At 40.2% G+C, this 17,500-nt stretch overlaps 1 protein-coding gene across 1 annotated transcript in view; it reads right to left on the bottom strand.

Annotated features, from left to right (window-relative positions):
* Window positions 1-4,339: 4,339 nt before the first annotated feature.
* Window positions 4,340-17,500, bottom strand: part of LOC115230752 — a 46,972-nt gene continuing 33,811 nt past the window's right edge. The window contains exons 9-10 of the mRNA XM_029800889.2: window positions 13,588-13,695; window positions 4,340-4,507 (exon numbers count right to left, since the gene is read on the bottom strand). Coding sequence (XP_029656749.2) covers window positions 4,355-4,507; window positions 13,588-13,695 — 261 coding nt within the window. The 3' untranslated portion in view covers window positions 4,340-4,354. The remainder of the gene's footprint in view (window positions 4,508-13,587; window positions 13,696-17,500) is intronic.

The raw sequence follows: 17,500 nt of genomic DNA, 5'->3' as shown, positions 1-17,500 counted from the left end.
AATGTATATTATATTACACAAATAAAAACACACACACATATATATATGTGTGTATGTTATATTTATACAAATAAATGCACACACGTGTGTTTATGTAAATATATCCACACACACACACACACATAATACAGTTCTATATTTAAGAGATGAGGAATTATTTATATTATTTACATTTGATGGATATTTATCAAGAAACAAGATAAGGACAAATATCCCTCAAATGTAAATAATGTACACACATATATTCTCTTTTACTCTTTACTCTTTTACTTGTTTCAGTCATATGACTGCGGCCATGCTGGAGCACCACCTTTAATCGAGCAAATCGACCCGGGACTTATTCTTTTGTAAGCCCAGTACTTATTCTATCGGTCTCTTTTGCCGAACCGCTAAGAACGGGAACATAAACACACCAGCATCGGTTGTCAAGCAATGCTAGGAGGACAAACACAGACACACAAACACACAGGCACATATATATAATTACATATATATATTTCTTTAAATACCCACAAGGGGCTAAACACAGAGGGACAAACAAGGACAGACAAAGGGGTTAAGTCGATTATATCGACCCCAGTGCGTAATGGGTACTTAATTTATCGACCCCGAAAGGATGAAAGGCAAAGTCGACCTTGGCGGAATTTGAACTCGGAACGTAACGACAGACGAAATACGGCTACGAATTTCGCCCGGCGTGCTAACGTTTCTACCAGCTCGCCGCCTATACATATATACGACGGGCTTCTTTCAGTTTCCGTCTACCAAATCCACTCACAAGGCTTTGGTCGGCCCGAGGCTATAGTAGAAGACACTTGCCCAAGGTGCCACGCAGTGGGACTGAACCCGGAACCGTGTGGTTGGTAAACAAGCTACTTACCACACAGCCATTCCTGCGCCTATGTATATGTATATTATATTTCACACACACACACACACACACACACACACATATAAGTAACAAGATGTTGCAACACGCCGACAATCCGACACAATTTGTTAAATAAAGTGAAACAAACAAACAACAACAAAATTTCTAATGAAGCATTCTCGTTAACAAAATAATTAAATACAAAAATCATAAAAATTGTTGCAAAAAAAAAAAATTAAAATTAAAATCCAATTCAAATGTTGAAAAGAAAACAAACAAAATCAAACAACAACAACAACAACAAAGGTAAAAAAAAACAATGTATAAGTAAGAAGCTAAGTTGTTATTCTCTATTCTCTACCACCCTGGGGCCTAAATGTGGGACAGTACCATCAACACTGTAGTCGCTACAGAAGGTTCTTCTCCCACTGCCACCACTACCAGCTGAGGGTAAACCCCATCAATTCCTTCCTTTTCCACCCGGGGTATCCATGTATCTACCCTGCAGTAACACACATATCCTTCTCTGACAAACCCACCACCCCACATCCTCCACTTCAATGCTATTCCTCACATCCAGCTGAGGAGGGTTTTTTTTTTCTTCTTGCAAGATACTTGGAGACCCCTGCTGGTGCCACATGAAAAGCACTGGTGATGGCTCCATCTAAAATGCAGCCAGGGGAGGTTCCTGGCCCTGCTGGCTCCCGTCAAAGCATCCGATCCATGCCAGCATTATGATGATAATTCATACATACATACATATATACATATACATACATACATACATACATATATATATATATATATAATATATAATAATAATAATATAATATTAGGAGAGTAAATCCAAACTTACAGGGAAAAATTAGATTTAGGATTAAATCCAATTTTATAGTATAAATATATTATATTATATTAAATTAGAGATAAATTGATTTGCCTAATAGTGGTTTATCTCTAATTTAATATATTATATATATATATATATATATATTTATATATATTTATATATGTATACATATATGCATATATACATATATATATGTATGTGTATATATAATATAGATATAATATAATATATATATGTATATATATATATGTGGTGTGTGATATATATATATTATATATGTATATATAGATATATATATATATGTGTGTGTGTATATATATATGTGTGTATATATATATATATATGTATTGATAGATATATATATATATATTTATATATGTATACTTATATGTATATGTACAAACACATATATATATATATAGGGAGAGAGAGGAAGATGTGTTTGTTTGAGTGTGGGTGTACTATAGTTCAGATGTCCAGAGCAACAACAGGTTGTCCTTCTAGGACTTGGGTGAGAACAGATTCCACACACAGAGGAGTTTTATTCTGAACAGCTTATTCTCCAGTTTTGCACATTATAAACATCAGCAAAATTTTTTACTCATGAATATATACAGGGTGGACCAAAGGTCACTTCCCAAGACTTTTGACCTTTTATTTGTATTACATTATTATTATTATTATTATTATTATTACTTTGTGAAGACCTGTTGAGGCAAGTGTGAATCAGAATCGAAATCGATCGACATCAATGGAAATTGTAGCTGTGATACCAGTGCTGGTGGCACGTAAGCGAACCATTTGAACGTGGCCATTGCCAGCGCCGCCCCGACGGGCCTCCGTGCCAGTGGCACGTAAAAAGCACCATCCGATCGTGGCCGTTGCCAGCCTCGCCTAGCCCCCGTGCCGTTGGCACATAAAAAGCACCATCCAATCATGGCCGTTTGCCAGCCCCGTCTGGCACCTGTGCCGGTGGCACATAAAAAGCACCATCCGACCGTGGCCGTTTGCCAGCCCTGTCTGGCACCTGTGCCGGTGGCACGTAAAAAGCACCATCAAAGCATGGCCGTTTGCCAGCCCTGTCTAGCACCTGTGCCGGTGGCACGTAAAAAGCACCATCCAACCGTGGCCGTTTGCCAGTTTTGCCTGGCCCCCACGCCAGTGGGACGTAAAAAGCAGCCACTACACTCACGGAGTGGTTGGTGTTAGGAAGGGCATCCAGCTGTAGAAACATTGCCAGATCAGACTGGAGCCTGGTGCAGCCTTCTGGCTTCCCAGACCCCAGTTGAACCGTCCAACCCATGCTAACATGGAGAACGGACGCTAAACGAGGATGATGATTTGGCTCATCATGTACAAGTCCCTGAGTAGTCATCATTATTTTATTCAATTCTAGTAAAACTGAAGCATGTCTTTGACATTCCAGAGCGTGTTGAACTTATTTTGTGCATGACTTTTGGCTTGCCCTGTACATAAATATACATAGGCACAGGAGTGGCTGTGTGGTAAGTAGCTTGTTTACCAACTACATGGTTCCAAGTTCAGTCCCACTGCATGGCACCTTGGGCAAGTGTCTTCTACTATGGCCTCGAGCTGATTTGGTAGACGAAAACTGAAAGAAGCCCGTCGTATATATGTATATATGTATATATATATATATATATATATATATATATATATATATATATATATATATATATATATATATATGCGTGTTGTGTGTGTATATATATATGTATGTGAATGTATATGTTTGTGTGTCTGTGTTTGTCCCCCTAGCATTGCTTGACAACCGATGCTGGTGTGTTTATGTCCCCGTTACTTAGCGGTTCGGCAAAAGAGACCGACATAATAAGTACTGGGCTTATAAAAGAATAAGTCCCGGGGTCGAGTTGCTCGACTAAAGGCGGTGCTCCAGCATGGCCGCAGTCAAATGACTGAAACAAGTAAAAGAGTATATATACACACACAGATGTATATTGTGTGGAAAAGAGAGCATGAGAGATCTTGAATGTGCAAATGTAAAAGAATGGGAAAGAAAGATGAATGCCGCAAAGAAGCATCTCTCTATATATAAACGGCAGTTTGTCTGTCTGTGTGTCTGTCAGGTTGTACCCTCACCCTGACCACGGCTTTCAACCGATTCTGATGAAACTTGACACACACATAGCCCAATGTCATAATTCAAAACTAACGCAGCGAAAATTTTGAAAAGTTCCCCCAGTTCTGAAAAAAATCAATAAATTCAACATGGGGGTCGAGAATCTAAGCTTTTTATATGCAACACATTTTCTGTCTAGGGGACACAACTCGACCTTTTTATCGCCCAAAGGGACAGCTAGGAACATCGTATACACAGAAGTATTCGAGTGAAGAGAAGACATTGCAACCTACACATGCGCCTTCGTTCCCTAGAGGGTAAGGATTAGATTGGGATTAGTCGTTGCCTACTAGGGGCTCTTACATACCCGGGCAACGCCGGGCTATGCTGCTAGTATTTGATAAAATAAAAACCAGGAGCAGTTGTTGTTGTTATTAATATCATTAGTAATAATAATATTATTATTATTATTATTATTATTGTTACTGTGGAGGATAGAGCAAAACCGTTTGGGGTGGAGATTAATATTTTGTTATTCTTTATTATTTGTTTTTGGTATTTTTTTTTTGTTACAAACCTGGGAGCTACATATTGAGTTATGTTCTGTATCTAAGACTTTATCCAAATATTCCTCGTACTCGTCGAGTGTACTCAGGGCCTTGGCCGAGTGCGACTCAGAAGAATCCTGAGGGGAAACAAAAAATTTCAAGATGGCAAACAAAAAAAACAGCAGCAACAACAACAACAACAATATATATGTGGAAAAATTACTCAGATGGATAACACCATATATGGGCGCAGGAGTGGCTGTGTGGTAAGTAGCTTGTTTACCAACCACACGGTTCCGGGTTCCTTGGGCAAGTGTCTTCTACTATAGCCTCGGGCCCACCAAAGCCTTGTGAGTGGATTTGGTAGACGGAAACTGAAAGAAGCCCGTCGTATATATATGTATATATATATATATATAGGTGCAGGAGTGGCTGTGTGGTAAGGAGTTTGCTAACCAACCACACGTTTCTGGGTTCAGTCCCACTGCGTGGCACCTTGGGCAAGTGTCTTCTACTATAGCCTTGGGACCACCAAAGCCTTGTGAGTGGATTTGGTAGACTGAAACTGAAAGAAGCCCATCGTATATATATATAGGTGCAGGAGTGGCTGTGTGGTAAGTAGCTTGTTTACCAACCACATGATTCCGGGTTCAGTCCCACTGCGTCGCACCTTGGGCAAGTGTCTTCTACTATAGCCTGGGGCCCACCAAAGCCTTGTGAGTGGATTTGGTAGACGGAAACTGAAAGAAGCCCGTCGTATATATATGTATGTATATATATATATATATATAGGTGCAGGAGTGGCTGTGTGGTAAGTAGCTTGTTTACCAACCACATGGTTTTAGGTTCAGTCCCACTTCGTGGCATGTTGGGCAAGTGTCTTCTACTATAGCCTCAGGCCGACCAATCCTTGTGAGTGGATTTGGTAGACGGAAACTGCACATGATTAAAATTCCCTTTTCTTGTGCCCCCTTCACCCCCTAATATTGTCATATATCAATAAGCATGAGAGATTTTGACTCAAGCCTGCCCTGGATGCACATGAAGAGACAAAACTAAATTTCTTCAGTGCTATATCCTCCTTGTTAATGAAACACAGGTTTCAGCAAGCTATGGCACCAGTCAAACAGAAATTGAACATTATATTAGACCGGTGGAAGGAAAATTTAAATCCTGATATAACAACCATCTTTCTAATTTTAGGCACTGTGATAAACGATATTCAACAACCCTTTCCGCTTTAATCTGGAATCTTAAGGATGAAGGGAACAGCACCAGTGAAAAAAGTGTTCAATACGTTCTCTTGAAAAACTATATTTCTTAAAAGACATCAGAGCCTCCAACAAATACATAAATTCCACAAACAAAATTTTTTCCCAGATACTCTTTACTCTCTTACTTGTTTCAGTCATTTGACTGCGGCCATGCTGGAGCACCGCCTTTAATCGAGCAACTTGACCCCGAGACTTATTCTTTTTGTAAGCCCAGTACTTATTCTAACAGTCTCTTTTGCCGAACCGCTAAGTAACGGGGACATAAACACACCAGCATCGGTTGTCAAGCAATGCTAGGGGAACAAACACACACACGCATATATAAATATATATATACGACGGGCTTCTTTCAGTTTCCGTCTACCAAATCCACTCAAAAGGCTTTGGTCGGCCCGAGGCTATAGTAGAAGACACTTGCCCAAGGTGCCACGCAGCACGACTGAACCCGGAACCATGTGGTTGGTAAGCAAGCTACTTACCACACAGCCACTCCTGCGCCATATACGTATATATATATACATATATACGACAGGCTTCTTTCAGTTTCCGTCTACCAAATCCACTCACAAGGCTTTGGTCGGCCCGAGGCTATAGCAGAAGGCACTTGACCAAGGTGCCACGCAGCACGACTGAACCCGGAACCATGTGGTTGGTAAACAAGCTACTTACCACACAGCCACTCCTGCGCCTGTCCATATTTGAAAAACTACATCTTGGCAGAATTTTAAAATAAGCCACCAGACACATGGTAAGGCATTAATATCTTCTGTATGTCTCTTGACATTGTTTGTTGTATAACATTGGTTATCTCCCTTGTGGTTTTTTTCTTTTTTGCCTTCTGTACCAATGCCCCTTCATTAAATGTCATCTGCTTAAAAAAGCAACATGCAAATGGTCTTGTACGCAGCTTGAAAAATGGCAAAATAAATTAATGTTTTGAATATTGAAACCCTGGGTAACTGCATTTAACAAGGATTGTGGTTTTTAGCATATTATATATATATATATTATATATATATATATGGAGTGGCTGTGTGGTAAGTAGCTTGTTTACCAACCACATGGTTCCAGGTTCAGTCCCACTGCGTGGCATCTTGGGCAAGTGCCTTCTACTATAGCCTCGGGCCGACCAAAGCCTTGTGAGTGGATTTGGTAGACGGAAACTGAAAGAAGCCCGTCGTATATATATATATATACATATATGGCGCAGGAGTGGCTGTGTGGTAAGTAGCTTGCTTACCAACCACATGGTTCCGGGTTCAGTCCCACTGCGTGGAACCTTGGGCAAGTGCCTTCTACTATAGCCTCGGGCCGATCAAAGCCTTGTGAGTGGATTTGGTAGACGGAAACTGAAAGAAGCCCGTTGTATATATGTATATATATATATGTATGTGAATGTATATGTTTGTGTGTCTGTGTTTGTCCTCCTAGCACTGCTTGACAACCGATGCTGGTGTGTTTACGTCCCTGTCACTTAGCGGTTCGGCAAAAGAGACCGATAGAATAAGTACTGAGCTTACAAAGAATAAGTCCCGGGGTCGATTTGCTCGACTAAAAGGCGGTGCTACAGCATGGCCGCAGTCAAATGACTGAAACAAGTAAAAGAGTAAAAAGAGTAATAGAGGCAGATACACATACATACACACACACACATGTATTCATGTATACACACACACAAGTATGTGACTGAATTGAAGAACCACAAATGCTCTTCGAGGATGTCAAAACATTACAATGGTAGTTGGTAATTCTATGAATAAACTGCATTTTATGGTATGTTACACAGAATATTGATTGACCAAAGCAAGCCATATTTGGACATGAATTGGATGTACAGGCTTTGAGTAACAAAGAGACAGATTATCCTATAGAGTACTCTTCAACCGGAAGTTTTTCAAAATGCATTCATGAACATAAATACATCCTGAGTATCTGATCAAACCCCTGTTTAGTGGAGATAGAGGAGGGTAATTTCTTTCACAATGACATTTACGTAGGTATTTGTTTTCTTTCTCCACCTAAAAAATTTCAATTTTGTTAAGAATTTTGCAAATCATTCAGTGCCAAAATCGACAGCATTGTGTCATTCCAGTTACCTCCCTTACCTCATTTTATGTCACCTTTGTTGTAGTTTTCTTAAAGAGCCATTACAATTAATGGAAACAAAGAAATACTACTGAAGCATTATAGTGCATTTGATGAGGTAGAGAAGTCATCCAGATGAAATGTCTTTCTGAGCTTCATCAGGTCAGAATATCATCAACGTGCTCTTCCTTCTCCAAGCGGGGAGTTAACCCTTGAGTTCAGTCAGGATTTAGTATGCAGGCTTTAGTTCCGTGCCATGTTTTGTTTATTATAATCCTTGAAGACAACCCATCAGTGTTTAAGGTTAGTTATCTGAGGGATCTCTTTTATACTGATGACCGAGATCCGATTGCAGAAATCTGTGGGAAATTCTTTATACAAAGGACCACGGTCTCATCGCTGAAACATTTAAAGGTTTAGTGAAGAAATTCCAAACAAAGAAACAAAACTAGAATGAAGAAACCTCTCAGAGAATTTAGCAAAGAATGAAATGTTTTGTTAAGAAGGAAGAAGATAGGACCCGAGTACCATCAGAAAAGATAGGACTCAAGTACCATCAGAAAAGATAGGACCAAGTACCATCAGAAAAGATAGGACCCAAGTACCATCAGAAAAGATAGCACCCAAGTACTATAAGAAAAGATAGGACCCAAGTACCATGTTCGATAAGTAGTAAAGGATTAAGTAGAAAGACCATGAGGTACCCGTTTTCAACAATGAACAGACAAGAGTGTAATGGAGGGACAAGCAGGAATTATTGGTTGTGTGTTTTGGTAGATGCATGACTAGAAACAGCAGCAAGAGGAAGCATCTGACATATTTTGTGAAATGTTTGAAAGGATTCCAAGAAGAAGTCGACAGATTTTATTACCCAGGTAATTCAATTAACAGCAGAAGTGGGTCTCTTCAAAGCTGTGGTGACCAAAGTAAGAAGAAGATGGGGAAATTCAAGGGGCTGTTAACTCACTTGGCAACAAAAGGGTTTCTCTCCCAGAGTGAGGGGCAAGGTGTAGGTTTGCATGCATACAGAATGCCGTGCTACATGATAGCATGGCATTGGTACTGAATGCAGGAGATTAGGCAAAAGTTGGAAAGCAATGATCCAAGCAGATTCCACCAGATCTGTGATGTTAGTGTGCATGAGAACTGGAAACCCTGTGAACCGAGATGAAACAGCTTGATATAAGAGGTATCAGGTGCAGAGTGCAGGAGAGATGATTCTGCAAGTATGGACATGTTATACACATATATATATATACATATATATATATATGTAAAAGCCAGACTAGATTGTTATATGTGCAACTCCATTGTCTCCTGAGACAAAACAGATGCCAACAACAATATACATATACATACATATATATATATATATAAAAGGGGTAAAGACCCCCTTCGGTCATGAATGACCATGGGATTGCACCTAGAAAGTTACCCTCCTAGACACAAGTCCGGGCAAGGTTGTTTATGGAAGACCAGCAGTCGCCCATGCATACCAGCCTCCCCTCTCCACGCCACCAGTGTTATCCAAGGGAAAGACAAAGGTCGATACAGCTTGGCACCTGTGACGTCGAAACTCATTTCTACAGCTGAGTGAACTGGAGCAACGTGAAATAAAGTGCCTTGCTCAAGAACACAACACGCAGCCGGTCCGGGATTCGAGCTCACAACCTCACGATCGTAAGCTCGACGCTCTAACCACTGAGCCATGTGCCTTATATATATATATAATATAATTCGAGACAAAACCACTATTTTAAAACCAAACAAGAAATAGTGGTTTTGTCTCGAATTATATTATATTATATTATATAATATTTTACTATAAAATTGGATTTAACCCTAAATCTGATTTTTCCCTGTAATTTTGGATTCATTCCCTAATATTTATTTATATATATATATATATATATATATATACATATATATATATATATATATATATATATAAGCCATGATAGATCGTTAGCTCCTACACGCATTTTTTTCTCTCTCCTTGTTTTTTGTCTGTGTATCTTTCTGTCGAAGAGCATAGGCTCGAAATGTAAAAGACTTGTTTTATTTCTATTCCTGAGCGCCATACTAATACATTTGTTTGTTTGTACTCCACCTGCCTTCGGCTTTTGTATATTTTCGTAAACCTTCCCGCTATATATATATATGTACATATATATATAATGCGTTTTGCTCATGGCAGCATCTTTGTAAACTGTCTGAAGCAACGCAACTGTTATTTTGGTGTTTTCCTGAGCAGCAAACAGAATTTCATGGAAGCACATTGTTCCTTTGTTTCATTCAATGCAAAAATCGATGAACAGGGAAGAAGTACTGCAAAACAACGATGCACCACATGGCAGTATGACATCAGTCAACACTGCTGATTGATGCCTGAGGGTTGCATCAAGTGGCTTCTTGCAGTAGAAGCCTGAACTACAACAGGCTTGTCCTACAAATAACGTTTCCGACTACTTTTGGGTCCCACCCCCATATATATATATATATATATATTATATATATATATAAACACATATATACACATACATATATATATATATATAATAAGAAATATTGAATTTCTAAATCTCTCGTAGAGACATGTACGGTGGTGGGGCGATAGAATGGTTGTATACTGTCAATCTAACAAGAACGTGACAGTAGGGGGTACACCACCGCTGTATAGCCCTAGGAAGCATCGAACGCCTCCTATCAGGAGGCGTTCGATGCTTCCTAGGGCTATACAGCAGGGCTATACAGCGGTGGTGTACCCTCTACTGTCACTTTCTTGTTAGATTGACAGTATACAACCATTCTATATATATATATATATATTTAGAGAAAGGGAGGATGTCAAATGTATAGAGAAGAGACAAGTGTTACAAATGGAAGGAACTAGGTGTAGCAGAGGGGCAAAAATAAAGAAAAAAGAGCCAAATTGGTAAATGTTGATAGAAGGGATTAAGATCTACAAAGACTAATGACAAACGACCATGACTTATAGAGAAGTGTTGTTGTGTTGAAGTGAAAGTAGCCAATACATGAATAGATGGGAAATCGCATGAAGGAACAGAAGTGGTGATAGAGATGTGTAATATTCCAGCCCCTCCAGGACCCTTATGTTCATTTTATGCTCCATGACTATTTTAAAGACTATTTTATAATATTTTATGACTATTTTAAAGACAGTAGGGATGTTGTTGAGGGAGAGATTTGGTTGCTACACTGAGTAAGGAAGCTCCCTCACTGGCCCCTGTTTTAAAAAGAGGGCAGAATTAGCTGAGGGAGAGATTTGGTTGTTACATTGAGTAAGGTCAAGTGACTGCAAGGAAGCTCCCTCACTGGTTCATTTGGCCCCTATTTTAAAAAGAGGGCAGAATTAGCTGAGGGAGAGATTTGGTCGCTACATTGAGTAAGGTCAAGTGACTGCAAGGAAGCTCCCTCACTGGTTCATTTGGCCCCTATTTTAAAAAGAGGGCAGAGTTTGGTGAGGGAGAGATTTGGTTGTTACATTGAGTAAGGTTAAGTGACTGCAAGGAAGCTCCCTCACTGGTTCATTTGGCCCCTATTTTAAAAAGAGGGCAGAATTAGCTGAGGGAGAGATTTGGTTGTTACATTGAGTAAGGTCAAGTGATTACAAGGAAGCTCCCTCACTGGTTCATTTGGCCCCTATTTTAAAAAGAGGGCAGAGTTTGGTGAGGGAGAGGTTTGGTTTTTACAATGAGTGAGGTCATGTGATTACAAGGAAGCTCCCCCACTGGTTCATTTGGCCCCTATTTTAAAAAGAGGGCAGAATTTGCTGAGGGAGAGGTTTGGTTGTTACATTGAGTAAGGGTCAAGCGATTACAAAGAAGCTCCCTCACTGGTTCATATGGTCCTTATTTTAAAGATAGGAGGGAATTTGCTGAGGGAGAGGTTTGGTTGTTACATTGAGTAAGGGTCAAGCGATTACAAAGAAGCTCCCTCACTGGTTCATATGGTCCTTATTTTAAAGACAGTAGGGAGTTTGTTGAGGGAGAGTTTAGATTGTCACTCAGGGCATTACAAATGGAGTGATGTAATGTGTGGGTGTCTAGGACCGTATTGCAATAAGAAGCAAATTAAAATATAAGTCATGTGCAGGGTGACCACTGGAGGTCAGTCCGTTTCCATTTGGTGCTAAGATGATGATATTGAGCTTTTAGGAAGCAGTGAAGCAAAACTACAGAAGCTCAGCACCAAACTGGAAAAAGTATGAAGAGCTTCCAGAAAGGGGATCAGCCCAGATCCTGGTTAAGAATAACAACCAAAATACAGCAACTGACATCATGCTAAACAGAAAGAGACTTGATGCAGGGAACACTTTCAAGAACTTAGAATCCACTTTGACCAAAGATGGCAGATTTCAAAAAGAGATAACAAGACTTAGCCTGGCCTCTCCTACCATGACCAAATGGAAAGGTGATTCTATTAGTTTTCCAAAAAGATTCATTGTATACAAGTCCCTGGTGACTTTGATCTTTCTGTATGGGTGTGAGAGTTGGACTCTTACAGTTGACCAGGAGCAAAGAATCCAGTCATTTGAGCACAAGGCTGCGACACATCTCATACAAAGGGCACAAAGCAAAAGGCTTTTTTCAGGTGGCACCGAGTCAACAAATACCCTGGTGGAGAGGAACCACTTTGTCACAAGTCCTTGTCCAAATCCATTCTTCAGGGCACAGCAGTGGATGGAGGGTAAAAGAGGGGCCAACAGAGAAAATCCTGGCTTGGCAACATCAAGGACTGGACAGGTCACAGCAGAGTGAACCTGCTATGCATGACCGAGAACTGAGACCACTGGCAACAGCTGACTGTGAAAGCATCTGGGGTAGCATCACAACTGCATGAGATAAGGGATCTTGATGATGATGATGATATAAGTAACGTGTGGTAAGTAGCTTGCTTACCAACCACATGGTTCCGGGTTCAGTCCCACTGCGTGGCATCTTGGGCAAGTGTCTTCTGCTATAACCTTGGGCTGACCAATGCCTCGTGAGTGGATTAGGTAAATGGAAACTGGAAGAAGCCCATCATATAGGTGCAGGAGTGGCTGTGTGGTAAGTAGCTTACTAACCAACCACATGGTTCCGGGTTCAGTCCCACTGCGTGGCATCTTGGGCAAGTGTCTTCTGCTATAACCTTGGGCTGACCAATGCCTCGTGAGTGGATTAGGTAAATGGAAACTGGAAGAAGCCCATCATATAGGCGCAGGAGTGGCTGTGTGGTAAGTAGCATGCTAACCAACCACATGGTTCCGGGTTCAGTCCCACTGCATGGCATCTTGGGCAAGTGTCTTCTGCTATAGCCCTGGGCCGACCAATGCCTTGTGAGTGGATTTGGTAGACGGAAACTGAAAGAAGCCTGTCGTATATATGTATATATATATATATGTGTGTATGTGTGTTTGTCTCCCTAGCATTGCTTGACAACCGATGCTGGTGTGTTTATGTCCCCGTCACTTAGCGGTTCGGCAAAAGAGACCGATAGAATAAGTACTGGGCTTGCTTACAAAGAATAAGTCCTGGGGTCGATTTGCTCGACTAAAAAGGCGGTGCTCCAGCATGGCCGCAGTCAAATGACTGAAGCAAGTAAAAGAGTAAAGAGTATGAAAGAGGGCAGGAAGGTGATTTTGTGAGATGTGAGATGTGGGAGACAGTTGGGTGGTGATGACAATGTTTGGAAAGATTCAGTAACCGAGAGAGAGAAAGAGAGAGAAAGAGAGAGAGTTGAAGCCATCAGATGAGAAGATGTTAAAAGACCACAACAGAGGAGGTTGATAAGAGTTATTATTGATATTATGATTGAGGGGGGCAGAGTATTGTGTGGGGGTGGTATTTACAAACCTGTGAGCTACATACGGAGTTATTGTCCATATCTAATACTCTATCCACATTATCTTCAAACACATCGACTGTGCTCAGAGTGTTGACAGAGTCGGACTCAGAAAAATCCTATGGGGGGAAAAACAAAAAATTTCAAAATGACACAAACAACAGTAACAGCAACAAACGAAAATAATATTAATTATAGAAGAAAATATTGATGAAGAACTTAGGGGAGAATTATATTGTCATCACCGTATTTACATGCTTTATCTTCTGTCCATGCTCATCACCATCATTGTTCGACCGTGGTCGAGACAATGGAATTTACCATGCTACGCCAGACATCACGGTCCATCATGGCATTACGGAGGTCCTGTTGCTGGATGCCTGTATCCCTGGAGATTAAATCAGGGTAGGAGAGTGTGCGCCCTCTGGTATCGCGAGCAGATGGCTTCCAGAGGAGAAGAGTAGAAATTACCTCTTTTTCAGCTCTACAACAATGTCCAGCAAACTGGACTCTTCTACCTTTCACAAGAGATGATATGTATGTATGTATGTATATATATATATATCATCATCATCATTGTTCGACCGTGGTCGAGACAATGGAATTTACCATGCTACGCCAGACTTCACGGTCCATCATAGCATTACGGAGGTCCTGTTGCTGGATGCCTGTATCCCTGGAGATTACATCAGGGTAGGAGAGTGTGCGCCCTCTGGTATTGCGAGCAGATGGCTTCCAGAGGAGAAGAGTAGAAATTGCCTCGTTTTCAGCTCTACAACAATGTCCAGCAAACTGGACTCTCCTACCTTTCACAAGAGATGACACAGGTGGTAGTTTCCCATATATTTGCATTTTGGTTGGATGACACTTCCACGAGAGATTTTGAGCTCTCATAAGGAGGCGAGTGTAGGTTCCATCCAACCGCCTCTCAAGCTTCTTTGATAATGTCCAGGTTTCTGGATGTGGCTTGTTCAGGCAAATATTCCGTAGATGGAGGCCCTTCCTGATGCTGCTTATTTGGTATTTCCGTTCCAAAACTTTACAAGAACCATCAGGTGAATGTCACGTGATAAGGTTGTACACACACACACACACACACACATACACACACAGACAAACACACACATACACGCACACACACACAGACAAACACACACAAACACACACATACACACACACACATACACACACAAACACACACACACATACACACACAAACACACACAGACAAACACACACACATACACGCACACAAATATACACACATCTTTTATCAGTTGCTTGCTTCCATCATTAGACTGCGACCATGCTGAGGCACTGTTTTGAAGAATATCTAATCAAATGAACTGACCTCAGAACTCATTTCTGTTAACACTGGTACTTATTCTGTCAGTCTCTTTTGCCAAACTGCTAAGTTATGAGGATATAAACACATCAACACCAGTTGTCAACCAGTGGCGGGAGACATAAAGACACACACACACACGTGTGCGTGTGTATATATGTATATATACCCTGGCAGACAGAAAAACCACTCTTCCACAACTCTCTGTCCAAATCTCTATGCCAAGGAAAAGGCAAAGGGGCCGATACAGCTTGGCACCAGTGACATCACAACTCATTTCTACAGCTGAGTGAACTGGAACAATGTGGAATAAAGTGTCTTGCTTAAAAACACAACACACAGCCCAGGCTGGAATTTGAACTCACTACCTCATAGTAGTGAGCCTGACACTCTTACCACTGGGGCATGTGCCTTCACATACATACATGCATGATGGGTCTTCCATAGTTTGTGCCTACCAAAATCTCAAACCATTGTTCAACACTCAAGGCTGTAAGAGAAACCATTGGAAACAGAAGAGATTTACATTCTCTATTTCAAAAGAAATTTGTTTTGAGGACCTAAAACAACCATCTTTCGGTAATTTCTCTCCTGCCAACCTTTGCTGTGAAGAAGGACTTAACCCCAAAACGTTATATTTTCCACTACACACAGCAAGTTCAATCTGCTGTTTTTATTGATTTTTACTAAAAATGCATATACATTTATTATGTGTATGCATATATATGCAATGGCCCAGTAGTTAGGGCAGTGGACTCGTGGTTGTAGGATCGCAGTTTCGATCCCCAGACCGGGCGTTGTGAGTGTTTATTGAGCGGAAACACCTAAAGCTCCACGAGGCTCCGGCAGGGGATGGTGGCGATCCCTGCTGTACTCTTTCGCCACAACTTTCTCTCTTTCTTCTGTTGGCCTGCTCACTTAGCCAGCGGGGTGGCGTCATTTGAAGGCTAAAACAATGTGAAGCGCATTGTGACCAGCGATGTGTAGCAACATCTGATAGCCTGGTCGGTCACTGTGATCACGGTGATATGTGTAAGCATATATAGTTAATCTAAACCTGAATAAGCAAGAAAAAACAACAATGCGAGGACGTGGAATAAGTACAGTATATATATATATATATATATATATATTACAACAAAAGTTTAAAAGGTTTTGTATTTTTGTTGTAATAATTATTGCTCGCTTTAGAGTATATTTTTTCTGATATTTGTTTTATCCACTAACTACATATACACATATATGTGCACATATATATATATATATATATTATATAATATATATAATATATATATATATATATAATAAATATATATATATATATATATATATATATATATATATATATATAATATATATATATATATATTATATGTAAATGCATATATATATATATAATATATATATATATATATATATATAAATATATGTAAATACATATATATATATATATATATATATAATTTCAACAATTGAGGGTAAAATAATTAATTAATCAATTTCACCAAGTATTCAGTATGCAAAGGGACCATTTAAGGCGAATTCAAATTATTACATTTATATAATATATATATATATATATATATATTATATATATATATATATATACTAGCAGTATCGCCCGGTGTTGCTTGGGTTTGTTTCGACCCTTTAGAATTGGAATTTTTGAAAAGTAAAAATTTTGCATTATGTAGCTTGTTATTCTCTTTAAGTGAACATTTTTCTGGTTGAAATACACCAAAAAATGGAAACACGGCAGTCAAAAAAATCGTAAAAAATAGGGATTTTCATAGAAAATAAGCACCTTCTTGATGTAAATAATTTTTGGTGTTAACATGATCTGATTTGAATTTTTTCAAAGTGAATGCCAAACTACCTGGTTCAATCCTCATCAGCATTTCCAACACATAAATTAAGTCAGTGGGGGTGCACTGTTGCAATAGGTAGCTGCATTCACCAATTGTTGGTATGCCCTTGGGTCCTCTCATGTGATCCGTCCAGCAGAGTTCCAATCAGTCTCCACCTTTACGGAATACCTCCTCAGCTACTGTGTCCACGTGGTTGACCAATAGGAGCTGTCAACTCAGCTGCACCCTCAATGAAGAGGGGACCAGAAGCAGGGTCTTAACTTGAAAAATCAAGCAACATGGCCAAACAGCCCGAGCTTGCACTTCTGAATCATCCAAGCCACAAGATGGATCCCAGTTTCTGAGCAGAGATGTTGGGTACATGGTCATGTGGTATGTGGTCAACCAATGTGAGCCGCAAACCCAGTTGGACCCTCAGTGAAGAGAACACAGTAAGTAGGGTCTAACTTGTAATATTGAGCAAAATGACCAACCACAGCCTGAACTGGCATTCCTGAATCATAGAGGCAGTAAGATGCATCCCAGATTCTGAATATAGCCATTGGCTGGATACATGGTCATGTGGTATGTGGCTGGCCAGCATGAGCTATCAACCCAGTTGGACCCTCAGTGAAGAAAGCATAAGCAGGGTCTGACTCAGAAACAGGGGCCACACATTGTGAGCTGGCACTTTTGAATCATTCAAGTAAAAGGACTCACCCCAGTTTCTGA

Source organism: Octopus sinensis, unplaced genomic scaffold (assembly GCF_006345805.1).
Source record: "Octopus sinensis unplaced genomic scaffold, ASM634580v1 Contig16316, whole genome shotgun sequence".
Taxonomy (NCBI): domain Eukaryota; kingdom Metazoa; phylum Mollusca; class Cephalopoda; order Octopoda; family Octopodidae; genus Octopus; species Octopus sinensis.
The sequence above is the reverse complement of the archived record's forward strand: the minus strand, read 5'-3'. Positions and strand labels throughout refer to the sequence as shown.